This window comes from Protopterus annectens, chromosome 1.part2 (assembly GCF_019279795.1).
Source record: "Protopterus annectens isolate FY-2018-M chromosome 1.part2, PAN1.0, whole genome shotgun sequence".
Taxonomy (NCBI): Eukaryota; Metazoa; Chordata; order Ceratodontiformes; family Protopteridae; genus Protopterus; species Protopterus annectens.
In genome coordinates, this window is record NC_056727.1 from 917085119 (window position 1) to 917110881 (window position 25763).

The 25763-nt window shown below is 37.3% G+C and overlaps 1 protein-coding gene across 1 annotated transcript in view; it reads left to right on the top strand.

Moving 5' to 3' along the window:
• LIN9 (lin-9 DREAM MuvB core complex component) overlaps positions 1 to 25763 on the top strand; it is a 2964607-nt gene that overhangs the window by 2076470 nt on the left and 862374 nt on the right. Inside the window, exon 9 of the mRNA XM_044059638.1 lies at positions 22730 to 22849. Within this exon, the coding sequence (XP_043915573.1) occupies positions 22730 to 22849 (120 nt within the window). The remainder of the gene's footprint in view (positions 1 to 22729; positions 22850 to 25763) is intronic.

Below are 25763 nucleotides of genomic sequence, written 5' to 3' on the forward strand. Positions count from 1 at the left end.
CTTCACCAGTTGCTTCCAATGCTAAGCAAAGATGCCTGGTTGGCAACACTAAATTTAAAGGAAGCATACCTGCACATCCCAATCAGGGAATCTTGCAGAAGACACCTATGCTTCAAAGCAGGCTACATGCACTATCAGTTCTCTGCACTGCCCTTTGCCTTATCTACTGCGCCCAGGTATTCACAAAGTGCTTAGCTCTAGTTATTGCATTTTGCAGGCAATGAAATAGTCAAATATACCAATACCTGGACGATTGTCTAATTCAGGCAGAAAACCAGGACATACTTTTGAATCATCTGGCTTTTGTACAGCGGGTGCTAACTTGTCTGGGTACACCATAAACAAAAATAAATCACACCTGGTACCCTGTCAACAAATTATCTTCCTGGGAGCAAGCTTGAATACAACTTCCCAGATGGCTTTCCTCACACCAGAGAAACAAATTCACTTGACAACCTGCTTCAAACAAGTGGTCACAAAAACCCTGCTGTCTGCAGGGCAAATACTACAAGTCTTGTGGTTCATGGCCTCCTGTATTCTTCTAATTCCATAGGCAAGACTGCATATAAGGAAACTACAATGGTATCTAAAAAGCCTATGGTGTCAACATTCTCAGGATTTAGAAGCAATGATTCCTATCATTCCTTGTCTACGCCTAGAGTTCCTTTGGTGGGCAAAGGCATGCCACCAAAACAAGGGGCAACCATTCACACTACCCCCTGCCGCCCAAACCCTAACGACAGACACATCAGACTATGCATGGGGGAGCGCACCTGGCAGGGAAGTGCATTCAGGGCAAATGGAACCCAGTTCAAATTCACCTTCACATCAATCATAAAGAAATTTTAACTGTACAGAATGCTCTGACAGCCTTCAAGGACCACATTCTCCCAGGATAATTAATGGTAAAGACGGACAACACCACTGTTATGTGGTACATAAACAAGCAGGGGGTACACATTCTTACCCCCTCTGCAGACTAGCTATGGCATTGTGTAACACAGCCTTGAGCTACCAGGTACATCTACAAGCTCAATTCCTGCCAGGAAAACTAAATACACTGGCAGATGGACTAAGCAGAACCCTCATGGACCCACACAAGTGGAAAATGGAACCAAGAATTTTCAACATGCTGACAAGCAAATTGGAGAGCCCAGATATAGACCTGTTTGCCTCCCCCCAGAACTATCAATTTGAAAAAAAATATGCAAGGACTCCCCACAGACAAGCTTGGAAAGTGGATGCCCTGTCCTTCATCTGGAAAAACCTATCAGTTTATGCCTTTCCTCCTCTGTCTTTGCCTCCAAAGTACTGCTAAAGATCAAACAAGACAAACCAAGAATGATTTTGATTGCACCAGCCTGGCCACGCCAGCACTGATACCCCCTCCTGCGCAGTGTGTCACTGTTGGCCCCATGACACCTGCCTCAGTCTCCTACCCTGCTGTCTCAGCAGGAGAACCAGGTTCTGCACTCTTAGCTTTAAACTGAACCTAGCAGCCTGGCTAATTACCTAAGCTCTCCTTTACCGTCCCTCAGTAAACCAGTGATGGATGTCATTTTAGAGCTAGTACTAGACAATCTTATGCTGAAAAATGGAAAAGATTCTGTGCCTGGAAAAAATCTCAAGGGATGAGCAGTGCCCAATTTACCTCAGATTTTACAATACTTAACTGAGATGCTTCACAAGGTCTTGTCTTTTTCTTCAATAGAAATTCATGCCTCAGCCATTTCAGCTCATTATAACACAGAACCTCTCCTCTTCTCTCTTCCACTGCTCAGGCAGTTCCTCAGAGGGGCCAAAAATTTAAGACCACCCAGGAGAGCTCCAACTCCAGCCTGAGAGTTTAACTTTGTATTGGAGAAAAACTCACTCTTCCTCATATTAGCTTTAAAGTCATTGAAAGAAATATTAAAAGGTATGTACCATAAATTATAGGCCAATGGGGTGAAAAGAACAGAAAAACACTTTAAATAATTTTTAGGAATAGTATTATGATGAGGAATGTCATACAGGAGGGGAGGAGTGTAATAGAGCAGTAGCTCCGATACTGTTTCATGGGATTTGCATTAGTCTTGTGTAAATACAAAATGCTCCACGAAAAAGATTTATTCAGACACAAGGAATAATAATTTTAAACCAGAAGGTAAAAACAAGGCAGATTTAGCGCTTTTGTCTCCAATCAGGAGACTTAATCAGAATCATCTGCCACAGTACTCTAACACTAATTATAATAGCAATTTCAATTCCATTGGTCAACCAGTTAATTAAGTTAATTCAAAAATGTCATACATTAACCCTTCAAGGTCAGTGTATTAATGTAATGTATAATTAGAACATAAATACAAGACACTATGATGTTATTTATACATTAAATATTTTGTAATTAATAGTTCAACTTTTTTATTAACAAAGTTATATACTAACTTATTTAATGTTTATATTTAACATTTATACTTACATTTTTAATATATTTAATTTTATTTATACATTTTATATTTCATATTTATATAATATTCCACAACTTTGGATAGTATGGTAATATTGCGTCAAGTCTAGTAAGTGGAGCTACTATTTTTTTCCCTCAGTGAATTAGTTGATCCCCCAGTCCACTTTCTTATGCCTTTCCCAATAACTAAGAGGAATAATATATTATATTATATTATATATATATATATATATATATATATATATATATATATAAAATGTGTGTGTATATATCTCATATTATATCACACTGGTAGGTTTTTCACACAGTTATGTTCATTTTTTGTATTTCATATTATATTATATCACACTGGTAGGTTTTTCACACAGTTATGTTCATTTTTTGGTCTGCATTTATCAAAGAATGTATTTTTCTGAATGTATTTTTTGGTTTGTACACATGGAAATTTAAATTTATATTTATATTTTAATTGTTATAGATAAGGTGTGTGTGTTATATATATTTAACCAAAAACTCTGTAAATCCAGAAGAAATAAAAATATACTCAGAAACTTCAGAAAAAATAATAAATAAATAAGCAAATAAACAAACAAGAGAGCCAATAGAATGCGCTTCATCCAGTTTTAATGAGCTGGACTTCCTTAGAATGAAACATTACACCACGATTCCTGAATATATAGGAAAACCAACAACAAGGATGACATCATACATGAAATACCAATGTGAAGGCAAGAGTTATCATATCATGAAAAATACATTACATTCTAGGGAAACTCTCATGAATAATGAACATAATATGTAAAAAACAATTAGTGTAACAGTGCCTGTAGTAGAAATAAAACTGAAGCAATATTAAAATTGATAGAACCCTAGTTAAGTTGCATAGGAATAATCAGATTTCAGATTCTGAGTTTTCTTTCATGTATGTTAATTGTCCCCAGTTAGGTAGGTTTTTTGGAATTCCAAAAATACATAAAAACCAGTCTAACCCTCCCTTTAGACATATAGTTTCTAATAAGAAAACTAAAACTGAGGGCATTTCTCATTTTGTTGATTTAATTCTCAATCCTTATGTTCAGAGGTCACCTTATTTTTTGAGGGATTCCTGGGATTTCCTAAACCTCTTACATTTGAATCCCCCTCCTGTTTCTCCTTGCATATTGGTGACTTTGGATGTTGAATCCTTATACACCAATATTCCTCATGACATTGGTTTAGAATACTTAAGTTGTTTTTTGAAACATTCTTCCTCTTTTACACAGGACAAGATAGATACCATTTGTATTTTAACTTCCTTGGTTTTAAAAAATAATTTCTTTTATTTCATTGATAATATATTTCTTCAAACCAAGGGTGTAGCCATGGGAACCAAGTTAGCCCCTTCCTTTGCTAATTCTGTCCTTGCTTGGTGGGAAATTAATATGTTATGCATGCTACCTGGATTTAGTAAAGTATTTCTATACAGGAGGTACATAGATGATCTCTTTTTTATTTGGGAGGGCAGTGAGCAAGAGTTTTTCATCTTTTTACAGCAGCTGTCTAGTTCTATTTCGTTTTTAAAGTTTAAAGTTTCTGGTATTGGTTCACAGGTGAACTTTTTGGATGTTGTTGTATCCCTTGACCAAGTCTCTCACTCTTGGGTGTCCACTATTTATAGAAAATCTACCTTTAGAAATAATTATCTACATTACGACAGTATGCACCCGTCCTTCTTTAAACGCAATATGGCTAGAGGCCAATTTATTAGGTTATCTAGGATTATATCTGATGACTCTACTTTCATTAAGGAATGCCACATTTTCATTGACTTCTTACTTAACAGGGGCTATCCAGCACAGTTATTACTCTTTATTTGTGATGAGGTGTCTGCGTTGAGACATTCCAGATTTCCTCCCATTATTCTTAAAGGTTTTTCCCCTACCACTCCTATTAATGCTACAGATTTTTCAGATAGATTGGTTACTCTTTCCCAGGGCAACTCTCAACACCTTTCTGACCCGGATTTAGTTTCCCAGGTTAGTTCTCAGAGTCAGTATTATTCTTCAGACTTAGTTAGATCCAACATAGACAGGTTTTCATCTTTTCCAGTTCCGATCTGTAGAGACATGTCTGCTATTAAGTTTGTTTTGTATAATAATTGGGATATTTTGACTTCAAGCCAAGATATTAATCTTAAGTTGGGTCGTCACCCTATTTTTTCTCATAAAAAAGTTAAGGCTCTACAATTACTTTTTGAAAACAGAGACCTTCCTTATTTAGTTTCTCCAACACCTGTTATCCCTAACATGGAGAGAGGGATGGGTATTTGTGGTAATTGTATTTCATGCAAGTGGATTATGATGGGTAATTCTTATACTTTCAAACATAATAATTTTACAGTGTTTTTCAATCATACTTATAATTGTAAATCTGTCTATGTTGTTTATGCTGCAGTTTGTTCTTCATGTCCTGCATTTTATGTAGGTAAGACCATTAGGAAACTTTGCACTAGAATTAAGGAGCATTATGGTGCTATCAGAAATGCTGATTACAGTAATGCACTGGCTAAACATAGTACTACATGTATTTCTTTCCATGAATTTAAATTTCTTGTCCTTGACCATGTTCCCTTATTCTTTGGAGATATTGATACCCTGTTAGAAGTCAAAGAGTTAAGATGGCAATTACTGCTTAATGCAGACACTCCTCCTGGAATTAATGGAAATTTAAACATCAAATGTATTTTAAAATGGCGCAATTAGTTGGTCATTCTTAGTTACTTTCTGTTATAGTATTTTTTAACATTGCATTTTAATATTGCTTCAGTTTTATTTCTCCTACAGGCACTGTTACACTATATGCTTTTTATGTATTATGTTCATTATTCATGAGTGTTTCCCTGGAATGTAATGTATTTTTCATGATATGATAACTCTTGCTGTCACATTGGTATTTCATGTATGATGTCATCCTTCTCATTAGTTCTCCTATATATTCAGGAATCGTGGTGTAATATTTCATTTCTAAGGAAGTCCAGCTCATTAAACTGGATGAAGCGCATTCTATTGGCTCTCTTGTTTGCTTATTTACTTATTTATTTTTTCCGAAGTTTCTGAGTATATATATATATATATATATATATATATATATATATATATACTTATAGGATATTTTATAGTAGGATAATTGCATAGTAGTTTATATGTTTAGATTAATACACTGACCTTGATGGGTTAATGTATGAAATTTTTGAATTAACTGAATTAATTAAATTAACTGGTTGACCAATTGAGTTGAATCTGCTATTATAATTAGTGTTTGCATACTGTGGCTGATGATTCTGATGAAGTCCCCTGATTGGAGATGAAAGTGCTAAATCTGCCTTTTTACCTTCTGGTTTAAAATTATTATTACTTGTGTCTGAATAAATCTTTTTCATGGAGCCTGGTTCGTGTACATTATTGGTGGATAGTATGTTTTGCATATTCTTCTAAACAGAAGATTTCGGATAGTCTTCATTGATACCTGGAACATTGTTGGTGTTTTAATATTGTGTGCTTTGTGCTTGTGTAAATACAGAATGCTTTGAGGAATTGAAAAGGCTGAAAAAGAGGAGTGGGTGCAATCTAAAGTGGTTTTGAATGTAGCAAAGGTAAATAACCAATGAGGAAGTATCATTCTAGGTAAGCAAAGCTCTAAGTACAAGTCAGGGCAGATAACACTCATGTTAGTATATGTGAGATAGTGGCCATATGGGAATAACTAAAAAAAAAAAGTTTAACCTAGAAGGGGAACAAGAGGTTTCTGGATAAGAGGGATAGAATTTTAGAAAAAAGTAGCAGAAGATTTGTTTAGGAGTTCACTGAAATGTTGATCAGAAGATGATTTGGGACATGCACTGCTTAGTGGGCGTGCTTACTTCTAAGACCAAGAATGTAAACCATACTTCATTGTACATAGTTTTACAGAAGGCTTTATTGTATATAGTTACAGTAAGTTTGTTTCTTACAAGTAGGGGAATGTTTTCACTGTGATAAACCACAGCTCAGGGCAAGAAATTAGAAAGGAAGAATACATAAAAGGTAGACAAGTTTGGAGTACCAAATATATCTAGAAAATGACTGCATTGTTATTGTTGTCTTAGAATAGCAATAACCTAACAGATGGAAGGAATTAAGGTATTGGCTTATATTTAAACAAAAACTGCACACACAGTGATATTACAAGAGACATACGTAAAACAGAAACTTAAAGAAAAGCAGAAGGCAGGGTTATATAGTGCTTAAATGGAATGAAAAAGAGAACAAGGAGTGCTGACCTTGATAAGAGGCAGAGTGGGGATATAAAAAACAGAGGATGAATTAGTGGATCCGTTGGGCAGATATGTATTGTTGAGAAGAGACTGGAGTCAGAGACGGAAGATTGAGAGTCTGTATATTCCTCCCAAGACAGACATTTTCAAACCATTGAAAATCTATTGGGAAATAGCAAAATAGCAAATAATGTTAACAGCAGAACACTAGAATGAAATTTTTTAAAAGAAGGATGTAACAGGGAGATCAGGAAAATACAGAAAAAACTAAAGAAGCTTCTTACTTAGAAAATTTTCTGATGGTTTTTCGTTTCTAAGATGTGAGGAAGGAAAAAGGTGGCTAAAAAGGAAATTATTTTTTTTTCTCAACAGCATGGTACTTGGACACAATTGAACCACATTTACTGTCAGTGAATCATTGTAATTTTATTCATTGATATGAAACTTGTCCAATAATAATATATGACCATGCTCGAGTAAGTTTAACACACTACAGGAAGGATGAGGAAAACAAGACTAGGCTTAGTGATTCCTTGCAAGTTTATCAAGACAGAAATTTAGAGAGCAGATCGGGGCAATGTTACGACAACTGATGAAATATTTTGAGGATGGGGGTGGCAATATATCCCAGGAATGAGTCAGAAAGGAATGGAAAGAGAGTAATAGGAAAGGTATAATAGGGCTAAAGGATGATAGAGTATCAGGGGAAGTTGAAAAAAACAATAGGGTAGGAAAAAGAACAATTGAAAAAGGCAAAAGAGGAAGTTGAGGGCCATCTTGCTGCTATATATTATTGCAAAAAGATGGCACTAGCACAGACTTAGATTTTATCCTTAAAACCCATGAAATTTATTGCAGCAATTGAGCCAACAGAAGATATAGAGATACAGTGAAACTAAAGAGTATAAAAACTGGAAAGTTGGAGACATTGGTATATAAGATACTAGAAAGTTTAAGGTTTTACTGTGAATAATTACACAAAGGTGAACCAAGGGTTTTAAAAATAGAAGAGCAAATTAATTATTTTCTAGGGAGGTAGGACATTTCAGTAATAAATGGATACAAGAAGAATTATTTTAGAAAATAAAAGAGAGAAGTATGGGCCTAAAACAGGAAGGCACTTTGGCTAGATTGAATTCCAGTAGAAATATGGAAGTAAAGAAAAAAAAACAAGGTAATAGACATTTGGTATAAGCTTTTTAATGAGATATTGGAAGATGGAAGCATACCTATGTCATGGAAAAAGGCAGTATTAACAGTTATATTAAAAGAAAATAAAAACACAAATTGATGTGGGTTCCTGTTGATCAATGTCATAATTTATAGTCATGATTAGAAGACTAGAAAAACATCTACCTGAAATAAACAAGTTAGATCAGTGGGGGTTGTGGAGAAGAAACAGGCATTTGATAACATTAATAAACGATTCAAAAACAGAACAAAAATAATGTATTCATGTTAATTGAGTTAGATGCTGAGAAAGCCTTTAAGGACAGCTGGGGATTTATGAGAAAGTTACTGTTCACCTTTGGCTTCTTGGGAGTATTTATAAGGATAATAATGAAAATGTAAGATAGGCAGAGCTGTATGAGAAGGAAGCAGGTAGGTAATCAGGAAAGTTTGAATTAACTAGGTCTACTCTGCTACTCTGTCCATGCCACTCTTGTTTGTATTGTACATTGAGCCATTAGCAATTAAAATAGGGCAATCTTCCATTCAGGGATGTTCAAGGGTATGGACATCAGTAAAAGATATCCCTGTTTGCATACTGTGTGATTCTGTATAAGATACCTACAGAATGATGTCCATAAATTATTTGATATTTTTGAACATTACTGGAAAATGGCAGGATATAAAATTAATGAGAATAAAAGAAAGATGTAGGACTTGGTTAGAAAGAATGAACATCAGGATTACCATTTTTTGTGGGGACATCAGAAAATAAAATATTTGGGGGTATGGCTAGGAAAGGTTGTACTCCAAATGGCAAAAGAAATGTGGAATAACACTACAAAATAACAGACACTGGAAAATGATTATGGATGTGGATAATAACATTTAGGCTCTAAAAATGTGTATAGTGTCCTTAATATTATGTGTAGGTAAGGCTTATTTCAATCAACCAGAAAGATTTTGGAAACATCTGAATAAAAAGATAAAGGAATGTATACGGGAAAGCAAAAGACCTACAGTACAGTAGGGCAGACTAGTTTTTCCAGAAGAACAAGTAGTCCTAGGATTACCTGATCCAGTGTTAGTGGCTCAACAGGTAGCACAGTCACCTTTAGTGCAGAAGGCAGTGGTTCAGCTCCCACACAGTGTAGATAATTTGTTAACACTGCAATGCAGTAAAGGGGGTGGTGCTGCAATCCTGAGTGTGCTGTCCTTCAGATGAGATGTTAAATTAAGGCCTCATCTGCCTGAGTTGGTGGTAGCATAGGTGGATATAAAAGATCCCTGGGCACCTATCGGATAGAGTAGGGGCTCTTTATTTGTATACAAAAATAACTCTTATTTACAAAATATTTACATATCTACAAATATTTACAAATATTCAAATCTGTGTATGTTTTCGTCCTTATTAGACACCCACTTTTTTTTTCTATAACCACCATCTGATTTTACTTAATATTGTTGCTAAAATCCATTTACTATTAAACATAATTTCATTTAATCTGATGTCCTTTTCAATCTTCCTCATGGATGGGTCTAAGATCCGATCTGACTAGGGCGCAATTACAAGACTGCTGATCCAAATCTCGAATGCTCTGTTCCATCCCCAACTACTCAGATCTCATTTGCATCCATTGTGACAAAACAGATCTAAAAGTCTTGAGGTGTGAGAGTAAACTTTTCACTATTTTTCTTGTTAAAAACTCATCCTTTGTCTTGTTAGTATTACAGTTACTGTTCCTAATTCTCTTCCTCCCTCCTTTTAACTGGTGTTACGATTTTTCTGTTTTTTTATACTCTCTCTGCCTTCTAGCTTGTGCCTTCTTGATGCTCCTTTTCCTCTTTACTTAAATATATAATAAAAATAATTTTTGTGCATTTAAAATTAGCAAAACTTTTTTTTTCTTCTGTAACATAGCTTAGCGTGTAACAACTTTACCCTGTAGTGTTTCTATTTTTACATCACGGTGTGATCTAATTGCTGTTTTTTGGTAATGTCCGAAAATGAGAAACCCACCGGTTTTAAGAAGTGCACTTCTTGTGAGTATAAGATCCCCAATTCTGATGCCCACAAGAACTGCGTCTACTGCCTGGGGACTGAGCATCTCAAATCCACCTATGAGATATGCACTACATTTAGTCCCAGGGCTGTTTCTGATCAGCGCAACAAACGTATTCTCAAAGGCTTGTTTCCGGCTACTTTTACTTCTGGGGTTCAAACCCCCTCAAAAACATCTCAAGGCTGTGCGGACTCTAAGAAAAGAGCCCTCCAGAAGGCTCCAAAGGCCTTGTCCAGAGCCTCCTGAGAAACGCAGAAAAAACTTATGCTCTAACCCATTCGGATCCAAAAACTATGGCACCTATCTCTGATCCACAGGCCTCATTGGATCAGACAGCTGTGATTACATTACTATCTCCAGTTCTCCTGTATTACTTCATCCTACTCGGATCCCAGACCATTGGATCTGACAGCTAGGATCTGGCCACCAGAGTTTATATTAAAGCCTGTTTCTCTGACTGTGACATCTCACTTGTTTCAAACCCCAAGAAAACATTATAGACCTGCTTCCTCAACTTCATCCAGATCTTCTAGGAGCTTGACAGAGGCAGATATGGACAGGATGATGCAGAGATTTCTCAGGGCTCAGATCCAGATGGGGATTCTGCTAACTTTGTCCCCTCCCGGATCTGAGAGTGCACATGGCCAACCAATACTGTCTCCTTCTCCAATCAAACCTGTGGTCTCAAAGACTCAGGATCCAAGATCCCAGAAAGAGTCCGCATCTGATTCGAGAAAGCTCCCTTCCATGACTCTGGCAGTTCCACTGACCAGGACTGCTCCAATACCATCTGATCAGTGTGTGTCTCTGATCCGGGAACCAGTGCCTGGTCCGAGGGGGTTGGGTTTGGCTCCTTTGTCAGATCCATCCCTTCCCCTTGGTGCTTTAGCTCTGGACAGCTCAGGTCCAATCCTCTCTGGATGGCTCGGATCCGGAGTTGGCCTCAACCTCTCATTTTCAGCTGCCTCTGCTCCGAGGAGGGAGGTATAGTTGTCCCAAGATCCGTCAGCATTTCTGCTAGTGGAAAGGATCTTCTCCTTGCATAGAGAGGCTTCCATTCACATCTCTGATCCTACCCTCGTCCCTCGTTGGGTCCAAGCTTTGAGCCCATCATCTTTGCTCCTCAAGGTCAGTAATCTCCGGCAGGCCTCTACACTTATTCCCCAGAGGGATCCCCCCCTTCTTCCAACACCTCCCCTGAGCACCCCACAGAAGAGGTACCTTGGAAGAAAACGTGCAAGAGGAGGCACATAGATTCCCCTATGGAATCTCTCACGGAAGACATCGATTTTGATGAGGGAGAAGGATCACCCCGATCGCCACCCGATGTCCCCTTTGGGGACATCCTGGAAATCCTCAAACAGAAACATGGCTGGTCTTCCCAAGTTCCTCCTCCTGAGGAGCCTGTGTTCCTGTAGGCTTTCGGGGCTGACCCATCAAGTTTTGGGTGAACCCCCCCTGGCAGATGAACTTATTGATTTAGTTTCCCATCTGGCTTTGAAGGAGCTGGACACTGTCAAACCCATCCCCAGATGCCCAGATAAATTCTAGACAAACTTCACTGGTGTAAGGGTATCCCCATTGATGCCATAGTTGTATTTGGGGTGGCAGCCACTAAACTGGAACTCACCGAGGAAAAATTCCTCTGTTCATACACCGAACAGGGAGTCCAGATGGACAGATTTGGAAAACATATCTACACCTCAGCCACCTTTGTACTGCAGTTGTTAATTACCTGGCACATTTTACTTGCTTAGAGAGATTTGATGAAGGAGCTTTCCAACTCTTTCACTGAGTCCATGTCTGTAGAGGATGTCAAAAAGGTTTCTCTTCAGTTGGCTACTCTTTCCTCTATTGCCAATTCATCAATGAGGCTGATCTCCCACACAGTGGAGGGTGCCTCAAGAGCAGCCAGTTCAGGCATAGCCATTAGGAAACATGCTTGGATGAGGCTATGTGACTTCCTGGAACCCTTCAAGGCATCTTTTGTTAATGCCTCCTTTGATGGCTCCTTCTTGTTTGGGCCATCAGTGAAAGATATGTTCACCTGCAGAAAGCAGAAGGGAAAGACCCTGTCTGCCATTGGAATCAAGTTTTCTACCCCTCAACGAATGTTCTCTAAGATCCAGCAAGGTGGGAAGAAAATGTGATTCTGGAAATCTCCGGGACCTTTTGAAGACCCACACAGGGACCCTTCCTCCAGAGGCCAGAGAAGGAGGTTTCAGTGGCAGAGTCACCCGAGAGGCAGAGGGGTTTCTCAAAACCAGGACTTCAGAGACTCCTTCTCTGATAGGCCCTACCAGTGCTTCTGAAGCATTGCCTGACTGTCCAACTCTGAAGGCAGTCGGGTCATTTCTCCTTGTGCCTGGACAAATACCACAATAAATGTTTGGGTGTTAAATATATCCAGAGGTTACTACATATTTCCATTCCAACTCCTGTTAAAAGGAAGAAACTGCCTGACATTCCACCCAGTCAGAGGGAATATGCAACTCAAGAAATTGAAAAGCTGCTACAAAAAAGGTCATCCAGGGGGTCCCAACTGAACAGATAAGATTCAGAACTTACTCCTGCTTTCTTTAGTGCCAAAGAAATCAGGAGACCTGAAACCAGTTTTAGATCTAACCAATTTGAATCGGTATGTAAATGTCAAAGTTCTGAATGGTTATGCTTCAGTCCAGCATGCCTCTTCTGGGCATGGATGACTTGATGTGCTCTGTAGATCTCCAGGACACATGCTATCACATCAAAATAGAGGCGCGCTCCAGGAGACACCTGCACTTTTGGCTAGGATCCAGTCACTACCTATTCAGAACACTGCCCTTTGGACTCACCACAGCCCACTGGGTGTTCCCCAAATGCATGGCAGTTGTGGCAGCTCACCTGTCGATCAGTATGCATGCATACCTTTAAGAAGCTTTCCGTGGGCTTGCACGTGTGTATAAATACTGAGCATGTGTGAGCCAGACTGCCATTTTATAGAGAGCTGTTGAGTTGTAAGCATGCATGTATGTAATGGTCTGTCAGTTAATCAGTTTTACATTTTATTTTGCTGCTATCCATCCTGATTTGTTTCTATGTAATAAAAACATGTAAACTAACTACTACGCCTGTTCATCTTGAATCATAACATAGGACAAGCGACATCACCTGAGACTCAAAGGATTCCAGGTGTTTCCGTATCTAGACGATTGGCTCCTCACTGCCCCAACCAGGCATTCGGTCTACTTCACGTTGTCGTAAGCTGGCAATATAGAGTCTGATATTTTCGGCACGACAGTATCAAAAGTGAAGAACATCGTGCAAGTAAATGGAAATCTCTGTAAGGGGAGATTTCCGTTTATCTCAATGTAGTGAGGTCTCGGAGTTGGTATATTTAAGTGGGGGGGTGTAGGGGGCTTGCCCCCCTGCCTACACCATTTAGTTTTTTTTTTTTAATTTGTTTTTTTTTTTACGTTATTCGATGTTTTACTTAATTGATCAATAAAGTTCGACCTTTATTGATTCAATTAAGTAAACTTTCAATAACGTGATATAGACTCCCAGGCATCAACTTCTACAAGCCACGGATTACTTGCTTCACATCTCCAACTCCCTAGGCATTACAGTAAATCTTGCCAAATCAAAGCTGACTCATGTACAAACTCTGGAATTTATATGCACCCAACTGGATACAAGTCAAGTGGCATCATTACCTATTTGTCGCATCACATCTTTGAGAAGTCATGTGTTGGAATTACTGTTTCATCTGTTCCCTCCAGCAAAACTAGATTTACAAGCTATTGAGTCAGTGTCAGCTGCCATTCTTCTAGTTCCTCTAGCAAGATTCTTTATACGAATCCTTCAGTGGACATTGGCAGTTCAGTGGTCAATTCCTTATTAGCCTCTGTCATTTCCCATAAAACTCACCCCAATTTGCAAATGTCATGTTCGCTGGTGGATCCAGTCAGACGACCCTTTTCTGGGCTGACCTTTCTGTCTTCCTCCCCAATAGCCACAATGACCATGCACGCGTCTAAACTGGGGTGGGGATGGGGGCATTTCTTGGGAAGGATGGTCCAAGGTACATGGTCCTCCTCAGAGACAAAGTTGCATATCAATGTCTTAGAGATGAGAGTAGTCCTACTAATGTTGCAAGCCTTTCAGGGTGTTCTCCCTCTAGGAACTATTGCAGTCCATACGGGCAAGATATCAGTAGTCTGATACATCATCAAACGAGAAGAAACCCATTCCTACCCATTGTGCAGAGAGGCCATCAGGGTCTGGGAATGGGTAGTCTCTTCAGACTGACTTCTTACTGCAATGCACATACTGGGGAAAACCAGCGCACTGGCAGACAGACTCGGCAAGTCCATCCTGATTCCTCACAAGTGATCACTCAATCAAACAGTAATGAATATGATCTTCAGCCCCCAGGCCAGCCGTGATGCAACCTATTTGCTCTCCCCTCAACAAGTACTTCGCTTTTATCCCCCCCTCCAAGTGAGTCACCGAGGGATGATTTGATCCATGATTGCCCCCCCCCCCAGTGTTCTCTGTGCTTATCCCTCTCTTCTGCTAATCCCAAAGTTTTTACAGAAGGCAAGCAGGCTGAAGAGCTCAGTCATCCTCATTGCCCGTTCTGGCCTTGATAGGTATAGTTTCCCTTCCTGTGGTCCCACTTGAAATATCCACCATGGATACTAGAGCCCACTAAGGATCTCTTATCTCATCCATCAGGAATTCTGCATCCCAGTCTCCACACCCTCAAACTTATCGCATGGTTTCTCCACTTACAGTGATAGTAAGACTGTCCAGGCTAACTTCCCCAGTTCGTGATATTATCTTGGCCTCCCAAAAAGCCTCTGCCAAGAAAGTCAACAGAAGCAAATGGAAAAGATTTTTCATATGGGCTTCTAAGCAGAATATTGACCCATTTTCAACATCTGCTCTAGCCGTTCTTTTTATCATTACTCTTTTTAAGGAAGGGCTGTTTTTTCTACAGTTAAACTTCAGTTAACAGCCACATCCAACTTCCATGCTGCAAACAACTCACTCTGTCTGACATTTTCCAGAGTATGTAAAGCTTTCATGAAGGGAATTTTCTTCCTTAGACCTCCAATAAAGGGATGCCTCTCCTCCTTTGGCTTTGATGCTTGTCCTTCAGGAATTAACTCAGAAACCCTTTGAACTGGCTGACAAATGCGACCTGAAGTTTTGTTCTTGGAAAACAATCTTTTTTCACTTCACTTCAGCAAAAAGAATTCCTGAACTCCAGGCCATATTTAGGCCTCCTTACATTATTTCCCATAAGCATAGGATGTCTCTATGAACCAACCCTTCCTTTTTGCTGAAAGTGTCCATGGAAACTAACATTAACAGTCCATACAATTACCAGTTTTCTTTCTAAATTTTACTAATAAGAGCGAATATATGCTGCACTGTTTTGACATCCACAGGCAGTTACTTTTTTATCTTCACAGAATGAAACAGTACAAGAAGTCTGATCAGCTGTTTGTATTCTTTTCCCCTAACCGCTTGGGTCAGGCAGTATCCAGAATTACTCTGGCCAAATGGATTACTGATTGTGTCTTGCGGACTTATTTTTAAAAAGGTTTGGAGTTGCCTCATCCTCCTAGGGGCACATTCCACTAGATATGTGGCTACTTCATCTGCCTTTTTTTCAAGAATTTCCATTGACATCTGCACTGCAGCCACTTGGTCAAAGACTCATATCTTTGTTACACATTACAAATTGGACATTATCTTCAGAAGCAGCAAAGCTTCCTTTGATTCAACAGTGCTCTAGCATGCCCTTCCTGGAGGGTCTCCTGAGAGTTACATAGCTGGGGACTCTGACCCATTCATCAGGAAGAATGAAAAGGACAACATCAGATTTAGAAGTTATGTTCTTACCATAACTTGGCATCTGTGTTGTCCATTTTCTTTCTTCCTCACCTTCCCTCCCAACCATCCCCCAGCCTTGTCACTCCTAGAAGGATCTTTGGGTGTTGCAGGAATCCTTATGTTCCTGGTTTGCGCCTCATCTGTCTCTTGCTTCAAACAGAGGGCAATAAGGCAGCAAACTCGATCTGAGGAGTTGGAGATGGAATAGAGCATTATGGGTAGAGGGAAGATCTCAAGATTTGGATCTAAAGTCTTGCAAATGTGTCCGAGTTGCATCTGATGATCGGATTATAGGCCCATTTATGAGGAAGAATGAAAATGGATATAATACAGATGCCAAGTATAGTAAGTACATAACTTCTAATTCTTTCATTCCATATAACATAAAATAACTTTTTATCTACTCTTTCAACATACTCTTCACTTCTGTTCTTATAATATCCATGTTAATTTTATCCATTTCTTTTATATCTTCAAAAAATATAGTTTTCCACCTAACTTTTTTCCTCTTTTACATTTCAAAAACATGTTCTGTAGTTTCTTCTTGGCAATGTAACCATTTTCTATTGCTTTTTTTGTATGGTACATTTTCTTTCACTGGCAGTTTATCTATTACTAGTCTTCACAAAAAAATCATGATATTTTACTTTGATTACACCATTTGCTTCTTACATTTTATAGCTTTTTTCATATGTTAGCTGTACGTACTAATGTGTTATCATTTCATTTATATAATATACTGTTCTATCTTTTTCCATGTCATCAACTTTTCTTTTCCACAAAAAATATTTTTTTCTTGGTAACATTTTAATTTACAGTCTTTCACTTTAACCATACACCAAAATTTATCATACTTATACCTAATACAGTTTTACTGGTATCTCAAATCTTTTTCATTTATCCACTTTAACACTTTGTGCAAATTTAACGAAGCAGTATATACCACTGGATTAATTAACCCTAAAACACCTCCTTTTTTATTTACATACAAAACTCCAGTTTTTACTGTGTTTAATCTAGAACCCCATATAAATGAAAAATAAATATCTGCAATAATTCCTTTTCAAATGCTGTTGGCAACATAAATACACTTGTTAAGTATGCTGTTTTCCCCATCAATACTGAATTGATCAAATAAGCCTTTTTTTCTGAATGATTTATATGTTCTGCAGAAAAGATGTTTGCTTTATTTCTTCTGTTTTTTTCCCATTGAATTCTACTTAAGTCTTTATTCCCAAATTTTATACCCAACACAGAAATTTAATTAATTGTAAAATATATACCCTTGATCTTTATTACATCACCTAAACCTTTACTTTTCTCTTTATTTAAAGTGATCCCTATCATCTCTAGGCACTCATTTGAGTAAATTAATAGTTGAATCCAAATTTTGTTTTTTTTTTCCAATTAATATGATGTCATCTGCAAATGTTAACAGAAATGGAATTCTTAACCCTTCAGGTGTTATATACACCTCCTCCTCATTTTGTAATTTATTTCACATACTATCACATTCATAATTAATGCAGAGAGTCAACTGATTGGACATCCTGCCTTAAACCACTCTTCATGTGTACCTCTTGGCTTAACCATCCATTTAAAAATATTTTTACTTTAGTATTACTGTATGCTGACATAATGTCTTGACTTTCTTACTTGTATGATATTCTTAAGATTTCATGTCTAGTTGTGTCAAATACCCTGTTAAGATCTCCTATTTTGATTTTCATTTCTTTTCTGGTCATAATATCACCCACTGTTTCTCCATCATTAATTATTGACAATCTTTCCCCTTTTTGCTATATATGTTACTTCTATAATGTTTTCCATTTTAGTTTCAAATCTTTTGTATTGTTTTCAGAAATATTTTATAGCCATTATTCAGTAGTTTGCCTTCAGTTATTTTTAATTCTCTTCTACCTTCCTTCCATATGAATTTAAATGTTCCATTACATAATTCTTTACACAGAAAACATTAATTCAAAATTTATTTGAAAATCCCATATATATATATATATATATATATATATATATATATATACATTATACATTTCATACCCTATTCCATCTGGGCCTGCAACCAAATCTGTATTTACTTGTCCTAATATTTTATCTAGCTCATTTAAAGAAATCTCATTTTCCAATTCTTTATTCTCTTTTTCTGTTAACTTTTTACTTTCCATGTTTTTTCATTACCTTCTATTTTTCTTTAAACATTTCTTGCACATGTGCTGCACTATTTATAATATTTTCCTGAATTTTTTCTACTACTTCTTTTACATTTTTTATTTCTCTCTTTACACTACCATCTTCCTTTACTAATCTGCTTAAATAACTCAGTGCTTCTCTTTTCCTTGTAAAGTATCTTTGCATATATAACAGTTGTATTTTTCTTGATTTCTTTCATATAATTCTTTCTTTGTCAAATTTTTGTATCATTATGTTGTAAATCTTCCAATGCATCGTTATGTTATATTTTTATTTCTCTGTTTTTCTCGCATCATATTGGCACTGTAAAAATTTATATTTTTCTTTAAATATCATCCACCATTCATACCAATTTTTATTAAGTGCCCTCGTAGTAATATGATCTTTCCATAAGTGTATTACTAATCTCTTTCCTTCTTCATTCCCTGCTTTCTCACTTATCCTTTTTATTTCTTTGCCATTTTATATATTCCTTGTTTTCTTTTATCTCTAGCCATATTGCAAGATGATCAGAAAATCCTGTTTCAACTACCTCCCCTTCTGCTGTAACTAAACCTTCTGATACTGTAAAATCTGTTTCAGTTCTATACACACCTTATAACTTCTAAATTTTTTCTTATTTCATTATATTGATTTTTTATGCTTGCCTCTTAGATCACAGTCTCATGTTATTTTAATATTCATATTTATCACTAAGGTCTGATGAACTACGTTTTCCCTTTCTTTACAGTTAGTATAAACATATAATGTTGTAATCCTGTATATTTGTTCTATTTTAAGTCTACACTGGTTAATCTTCCAATTTTGCTAAAATTACATCTAATATCTGTACTGTATTTCTTCAGAATACAGCTATTCCAGATAATCTCTTATTTCCCAAATTATTTCCTCCATATAGTTTCTTTGTTTGTAATCTACATTTGTTAAAAACATCTCTTCTAATATAATTACAGGTTCATCACATGCATTACACCACTGCAAAATTCCTGTTCTTCTTACTGTATTCTTAATACTGCTCACATTTTAAGAAAGCACTCGAACATTTTTCATTTTCCCTTTTTCTTAGATTCATGGTTTCATAAGTTCATAGCTAATCACTATCTATCTTCTTAATAGTCTATTGTAGGACTTATCAATTTCCTTCCCAAAGATGAGAGTCAAATACCTTAACCATTATGCCAAGCCCCCATCTTTAGCTGTATAAATTCTTTTTCTTACATTTGCTTTCCTTTTTCTTTTGTACTTATCCCTTTGCAATTTCTTTTTCTGTCTTTTACCCTTTTACCAGTATAATTCTTTTTTCCTTTTTAGTAACTACCAGTTTTTCTTCTTCACTTATCTCAGAACTTTATTCTATATCCTCTTTATTATTTTTGTCTCGTCTAATTTTTCTTCTATTTCTTCTACTTGGTCTTTTTCTTTTTCCTTACTGTTGTTTTTATTTTTGCAAGCCAGCCATACATATTTTGTTACATTTCTAACATTTGAATTAACTTTTTTTATCGTGTCCCATTTTCACACAGATATAACATTTTCTCTTGTTAGAGTTACTTATCAAAAGTCCTTCTTTCCCACACATGAAAAAAAAAACATGTTTTGGGTTGTCCCCAGTATTTTACAACACCCCTATTCCATTCCACATTTATCATGCTTGGTATATGTGTAATTTTTTTTCTCCTCCTATTTTTAACACAGTATTAGACTCACTGACACCTAAACTTTTGCAATGTCCAGTACTACTTTAAATAAAGCTTTCAAATGGCCTTTCAAAGTCCCTCTTTCTATCTCTGTTCGAAATTGTACATGAACCTTCTTTTTTGTTTCTCTGTTTAATGCTTTTATCACATAAAGACTCCATGGGTTTCAGTCTTTCTTTCCTTCATATTCTCCAAGAAAATTTTCCATTGAAAAAATTCTCAGATGTAATATCACAAAAATGTCCTTTTGTTAATAAAAATAAATGCTGTTACGTCATTTGCTTTTACACCCAAAGGAGTTATTAAATTGTCCCACACTTCATACTGCCTATTTTTTTGTCGTCTTCACTTTGAAACCTTACCGCATACTTCCATTTTTCATTTTCTTCTGCCTTTTTTTCTGGTGCTGCACTTTTACCTTATTTTACTTTCTCAGCATATGTTTTCTTTTCCATCTCCCCACTATTCTTCAGGATAGTCTCTGTATTCTCCTTTTGTATTTTCTCAATAATGTCGCCCCAGGAGACATTTCCTTCATTTTCTGGTTCATTTTGCACCACCATTTTTTAAAGTAAATCATCCTGCAACCCTCCCGATTAGAGAGTTGTAACTGTACATTTATCATTTGCTGACTTATTTCCATCAAACAGGTTTTTTGAAACATTTCTTCAGAATCCTGCACACATTCTCTGGTCTCAGTATTTGCTTTCACATTCATTTCTTTCAGTACTCCATCATCTCTTTCTCTCTCCATCTCTGGGCTGCCTCTGCACCTGGAACAGAAACGGGAAGTGCTCTTCCAAAATGGTTCCCACTGACAACAATGAAGAGTAGGGGAAGTTGCCCGATGCCCTGGCTAAATTTTCCCTAATAGTATAAATATCACCTTGGATCTCGCCTGAAAACAGGCTACTAACCTAGTTAACAAAACATAAATGAAAAAATAGTTATTGTATGGATGCCCAGTTAAGACTGGTTTATGTGATGTAAGATTAAGCCTAGAAGTTAAAATAGAAACCAATGTTGATAAGACAGAGGGGATTAGAGTTGCATGAGAAGACTACATTTTAGGACCCAAGAGGAAAAATAGGGAACGAGATTGAGAGCGCACTTCATGTATGACTCTATATTGACTGTTGTGGAAAGATACAAAATGCAAAAGTGAAAGAAAGATTTATTGCCAATAGGACTAGGAGTAAAGCACAAGAAAGACATGGAAGTAGATATAGTGGCAAGGAGATATGGCAAACAGTAAAAAAGTAACCTAGATCTTTGGGATCATCTTAAGTAGAGAGGAAAATGCACAGATGGGATAAAGCTGAGGAAGAATTTGGAATGACTAATAAGGAGAGGCATAAGTTTATAGGTATAGTAAGAGAATATAAACGAGCAAAGGAAACTACAAATGAGGGAAGAAAGACAAAGGACCGATTTAATTATTTATTGAAGCCAGGGCACCAATGGCCTCAAACAAAACAAAAAAAAACTAATTACACCTTACAGAATATTGGCAGGTTATATAAAGAACAATCTGAGGAACTGAGACAGGGGTAAAAGAGAAGTGGTTAGAGAAACAATTTACCTGGCAGGTTCAATGAAAAGAAATATGACTAGCCCCTTAATATACAGCTAAATAGTGAAAATGTAATATTTTTGAGTGGAAATATCTCCACTATTACTTCTATACACTTGTTCATCTTCAAATAATGTTTTTTCAGGCAGAAGGAAGTTATTGGTGGTGTAATATGAGTGAAAAGGGGAGCTGGGAACATATTTTTGGTCATGTATAGCTCTAGCAAACCTTAAAAGGAAATTGCAACAGCTATTAGAAAACATATCGGGGCCACTACTACGGCTAACAAAGTAGCTAGTTTTATTGAATTGTGATTTAAGAACAAAGGAACTGAGACATAATCAGGCATTTATTAGCACCTAAAATGATAGTGGTTAAAAGAACAATTATAAGCAGAAAGCCAATAAAAAAGGTAGAAGAAATTGTGCAGGAAAAAGTGCAAAAAAGTAATCAACAGAAAAAAGGGTGGCTTGCAAGAAGGTGAGAATTATGGCAAAAATACCCATTATAGTCAAAGGTAATTGCACTGTGAAATGTTTATGAATTATTATAACCACCAGGATGAGCTGAACCAGAATGCATTAGTCAAAGGGAATGTATAGACACAGAAGTAGACGATCAGCTACTGATAAAAAGTAGAACTACAGAGTCATGCATGTGGTTTTCATTGTATAAAAGTGTGATTTGTACTTATGGAAAAAGGTGTGTTAATGTAAAATCCCTTTTTAATTGGTTTGCTGAGAACTGTGTTCCGAGTTATAAATAAAGCATTTATTAAAAAAAAATGTGTGTGTGTGTGTGTATGTATATATATATATATATATATATATATATATATATATATATATATATATATAAATTGACCCAGATTCTGCAGCAGTTCTGGGTTTGATTCCCTCAACCACCATTGTCTGCTGTGCGACTCTGACCAAGTCCAATCAGATGTTGCTCTCAGATTGCCCTTAAAAAGGGCCTGTATATGTTTGGGGTTACCCAGTTGACAGATTTTTGTGTTAGTCAAGATACATTTACATTTTGAATGGTGATTGGTTTGTGTGTAGTTTGTGAGAGTCTGAGAGAGATGGTTTTGCAGTCGTTTCTTGACAGAAACTGAAGTACTTGTTTTAAAATAGTCATGAGAAAGTTGTGCTGAAAACTGAGAACAAAGGTTTTAAAATTACCTTATATACACAGACTTAGACAAGTAATCTACACAGTACAGAACCTACTTGGTGTATAACAAAATATCCATTGGTAAGAATGCAGTATTGAGATGTGCATTTCTTTCGGGTGCTGTTTATTAGACTGCAGAACAGCTCTAAAATATGAGAAACTGATTTGTACAACTTGCACTACTTAATGATTTTACTTCAGCCCTTTCTTTTCTTTTAGAGCAATGAACCTCATGAAACAATGCCTATTGCTGCCTTTGCACAAAAACAGCGGCCGTCTAGATGCTTTATGACCCCTGTACGACTGACATACTCATCTTCTGCACAATCCCCCATTTCAGTGAGTAACATCTGAAGTATACATTTCAACTGTAAACTGTTAAGAAAATATGTAGTGTAGCTGATGCTTTTGTTTGCTTTGGCTGTGTGCAGCAGTAAACCAGATGGGGTTTTAGCTTTGCTGTTGCCATTTACTGTGTTTCAGCCTGACATTTAGAATGACTTCCACTAGCTCTTGTGCTGCATGGTCATTATTTATATTCTAGTTTTCCTAAAAATAAAAGCAAAGGGAAGACAGTCTCACAAGGTAGAGGGATAAAACCCTGACTGTGGCAGAGTTGACCTGAATCAGTTAACTGCAAAGGCACCTCTCAGAACTGGCTGGGGAGGCTAGGTGGTAGCAGTCACTGCTGTTCCACCCATACTGGGAACTGGAATACAATTCTGATTCATTACTTGGATGATGCCTATTTAGGAGGACTAGGTTTTGCACCCATGGAGCATGAGCTGCCATTGCGCAAATACATGGATCAGAGGAATCAGCAACTTCTCTTGGTGGTGGTATGCAGCTGAACTTGCGGAGCCACCAAGGGTGAGGAATGATCTGCTGGGAAAGGGGTAGGCTTCCTTGCAAGACCAGCAAGCTCGGCCACTCCCTACTACTTGGCTCTTGCTGCTAGGGAAACAGATGGGCTGAGGGGGATTATTAGGCAAGAACAAATGGCCATATGGCTCTTAACTAGCCTGAGAATGCCTGACTACCACACCAGCAGAAAGATTGGGACTGTTAGATGTAGGTAGAGGCACCATTGTGAAAGGTCCTTTAGGGAAGTAAAGAACACAGAAAGATGACAAGTGATGAGGTATTGAAGCTTAATAAAGGTATACATTGAGTATGCAGAAAAGGATGTTGAAATGTAGTGCTTCTAAATGAATACTGCTTAGTACTCAATGAGAAAGGTGAAGTTTCATTAACCCTAAGCAGTAAAAATACCCAGTGCAAGGTTAGATACTACATGCTCAAGAAAAAAGGATTCTAAAAGAACAAGAAACTAAAACATACAAAACAATAAAGCTTGAATAGTTTCACTACAAAATTCTTGGAGAGCTGATAATGTTAATCATACCACTGACTTTTAATTTCCTGAATGCACAGAATATTCCTAAAGTGGCCAAGAACTGTTTTATCAGTCTAAATGCAGTTTTGTGAGAAGATGTGGAGTAACTGCTTGAAGCATTGAGGTTTATAGTGTCTGCAATTCCAGTGGTCACAGGACCCAAAATAGCATGTTTTTCACAGCAGAAGTGTCATACAAGGGACTTCATATCGCTACTTCAGTGCATAGGAAGATTATTTAATCACTTAGTGTATGTGGAAATGTATGTTTCTGCTGTGTCATCTAAAAGGTAAGTGAACTGCTGAAAAAACCTGGGCAAACAGCCACCACTTATGGGTGTTAAGACAGTTTTTCTAAAAAAAAAAAAAAAAAAAAAAAAGTTGTTGGGCTGCACCATTTTAGATGGTCTTTTCTATACTTTGCAGTGTATGTACTGTTTTTATGAAACCCTCATTCAAAGTTGTTCACCCTTCTCCAGAGACTGGTCAGGTATGTATACCACTGTGGACATTTTTCTTCTTATCACTGATTGGTATTTAATACATTGTAGTTTAGAATGGTCACAACATCCAGTTAGGACATTTTGAGTATGCCTGTGCCAAAAAAGAAGGCAGGTGCTGTTGCCATTGGCAACTCATACATAGAGACAGTCATTTGTTTTCTGCTTAGGGCTAGAACACAATACTGAGAGTTGTAGAATTTGGTAGGAGTTTGCACCAAAAACCCTTGGGAGAAGGGTACGATGTTCATTTGATTACTGTTGCAGTTGGGATATTGGATGTATCCTGGCAAAAACTGGATGTTAGGCCAATATATAAAAACGTTTGGGTACTTTTCACACATAATGTACATCTGAGAAAGCTCAAGGGTGTGCCGACATAAAAGCAGACTTGGGGACCCCAAAATTCAGAACTTTACTGGCATTGAGTATTTCAGTCACTCTTATCTTCACTGTATCTTCAGTATTTTGGTGGTTGGCTTGTTTGAACCTTTGGGTCAATAAGTACCCCTTGGGTGACTTTCCTTCCATTTTTGTGAAAAAATAATTGTGTAAAATTATTGTTATGTTTAGGGGAAAAGGGTTGTGTCTGTGTGGTAGAAAGCTTCCCACCCAGCTTACTTATCTGTTAAGTAAAGCCACAGAATGCCCACTGTTGTAACATTTATCAGTCCTTTACTCCAAAGTCAGTAAGTCGGCTTAGTGCTCTTAATGTATATCGAGAAACAATGGCTAAATGCCCCTACTCAGACTTAGTGAGACAGGCTTCAGATGACTTTCTTCATACTCTTAAGAAAAATGGTAAAGGAGACTGTCAGAGTTGTGCTGCTTTTAGCCTGTTTTTTATGACCCTTGTCAGAGGACTCCACTGTGGTCTTAGAGTCCTTGGGCCATCTATTGCATTCTCCCAGTTCCTCTGATGCTGCTCCTTTGGATGCCACTGAGGGTCTGGAGGCTGGCATATCAAGTGCCGGATGTATGACTACTGTACTTTAAGAAGGCAGAACCCTGCTTATTGATTTTAGGAAAGACCTCAAGGTACCCTATAGTGCAGGTAAGAGAAAAGATGCCAAGTTCATTGATCAAAGTCTGGACATCTTATTCATCCAGGACTATGAGAAAGAAAGTTAAAAAAAAATTTAAGCACCCCCCCCCCCCCCATTCCCACCCATCTGCCAGAGATACTCGGGAGGAATGATGCACCTATGAAAAACTCCAGCTGTACTCAGTGGCATATCGCTTACTCAGAGGTGATCTCTGCCTGACTTACAAAGCCATGTCCAACTCAGAACTGATGGACATGCTCCACCTAAAGAAATCCAAGTCACTGCGATCCACTCGCTCTAGTGAGCTAAACC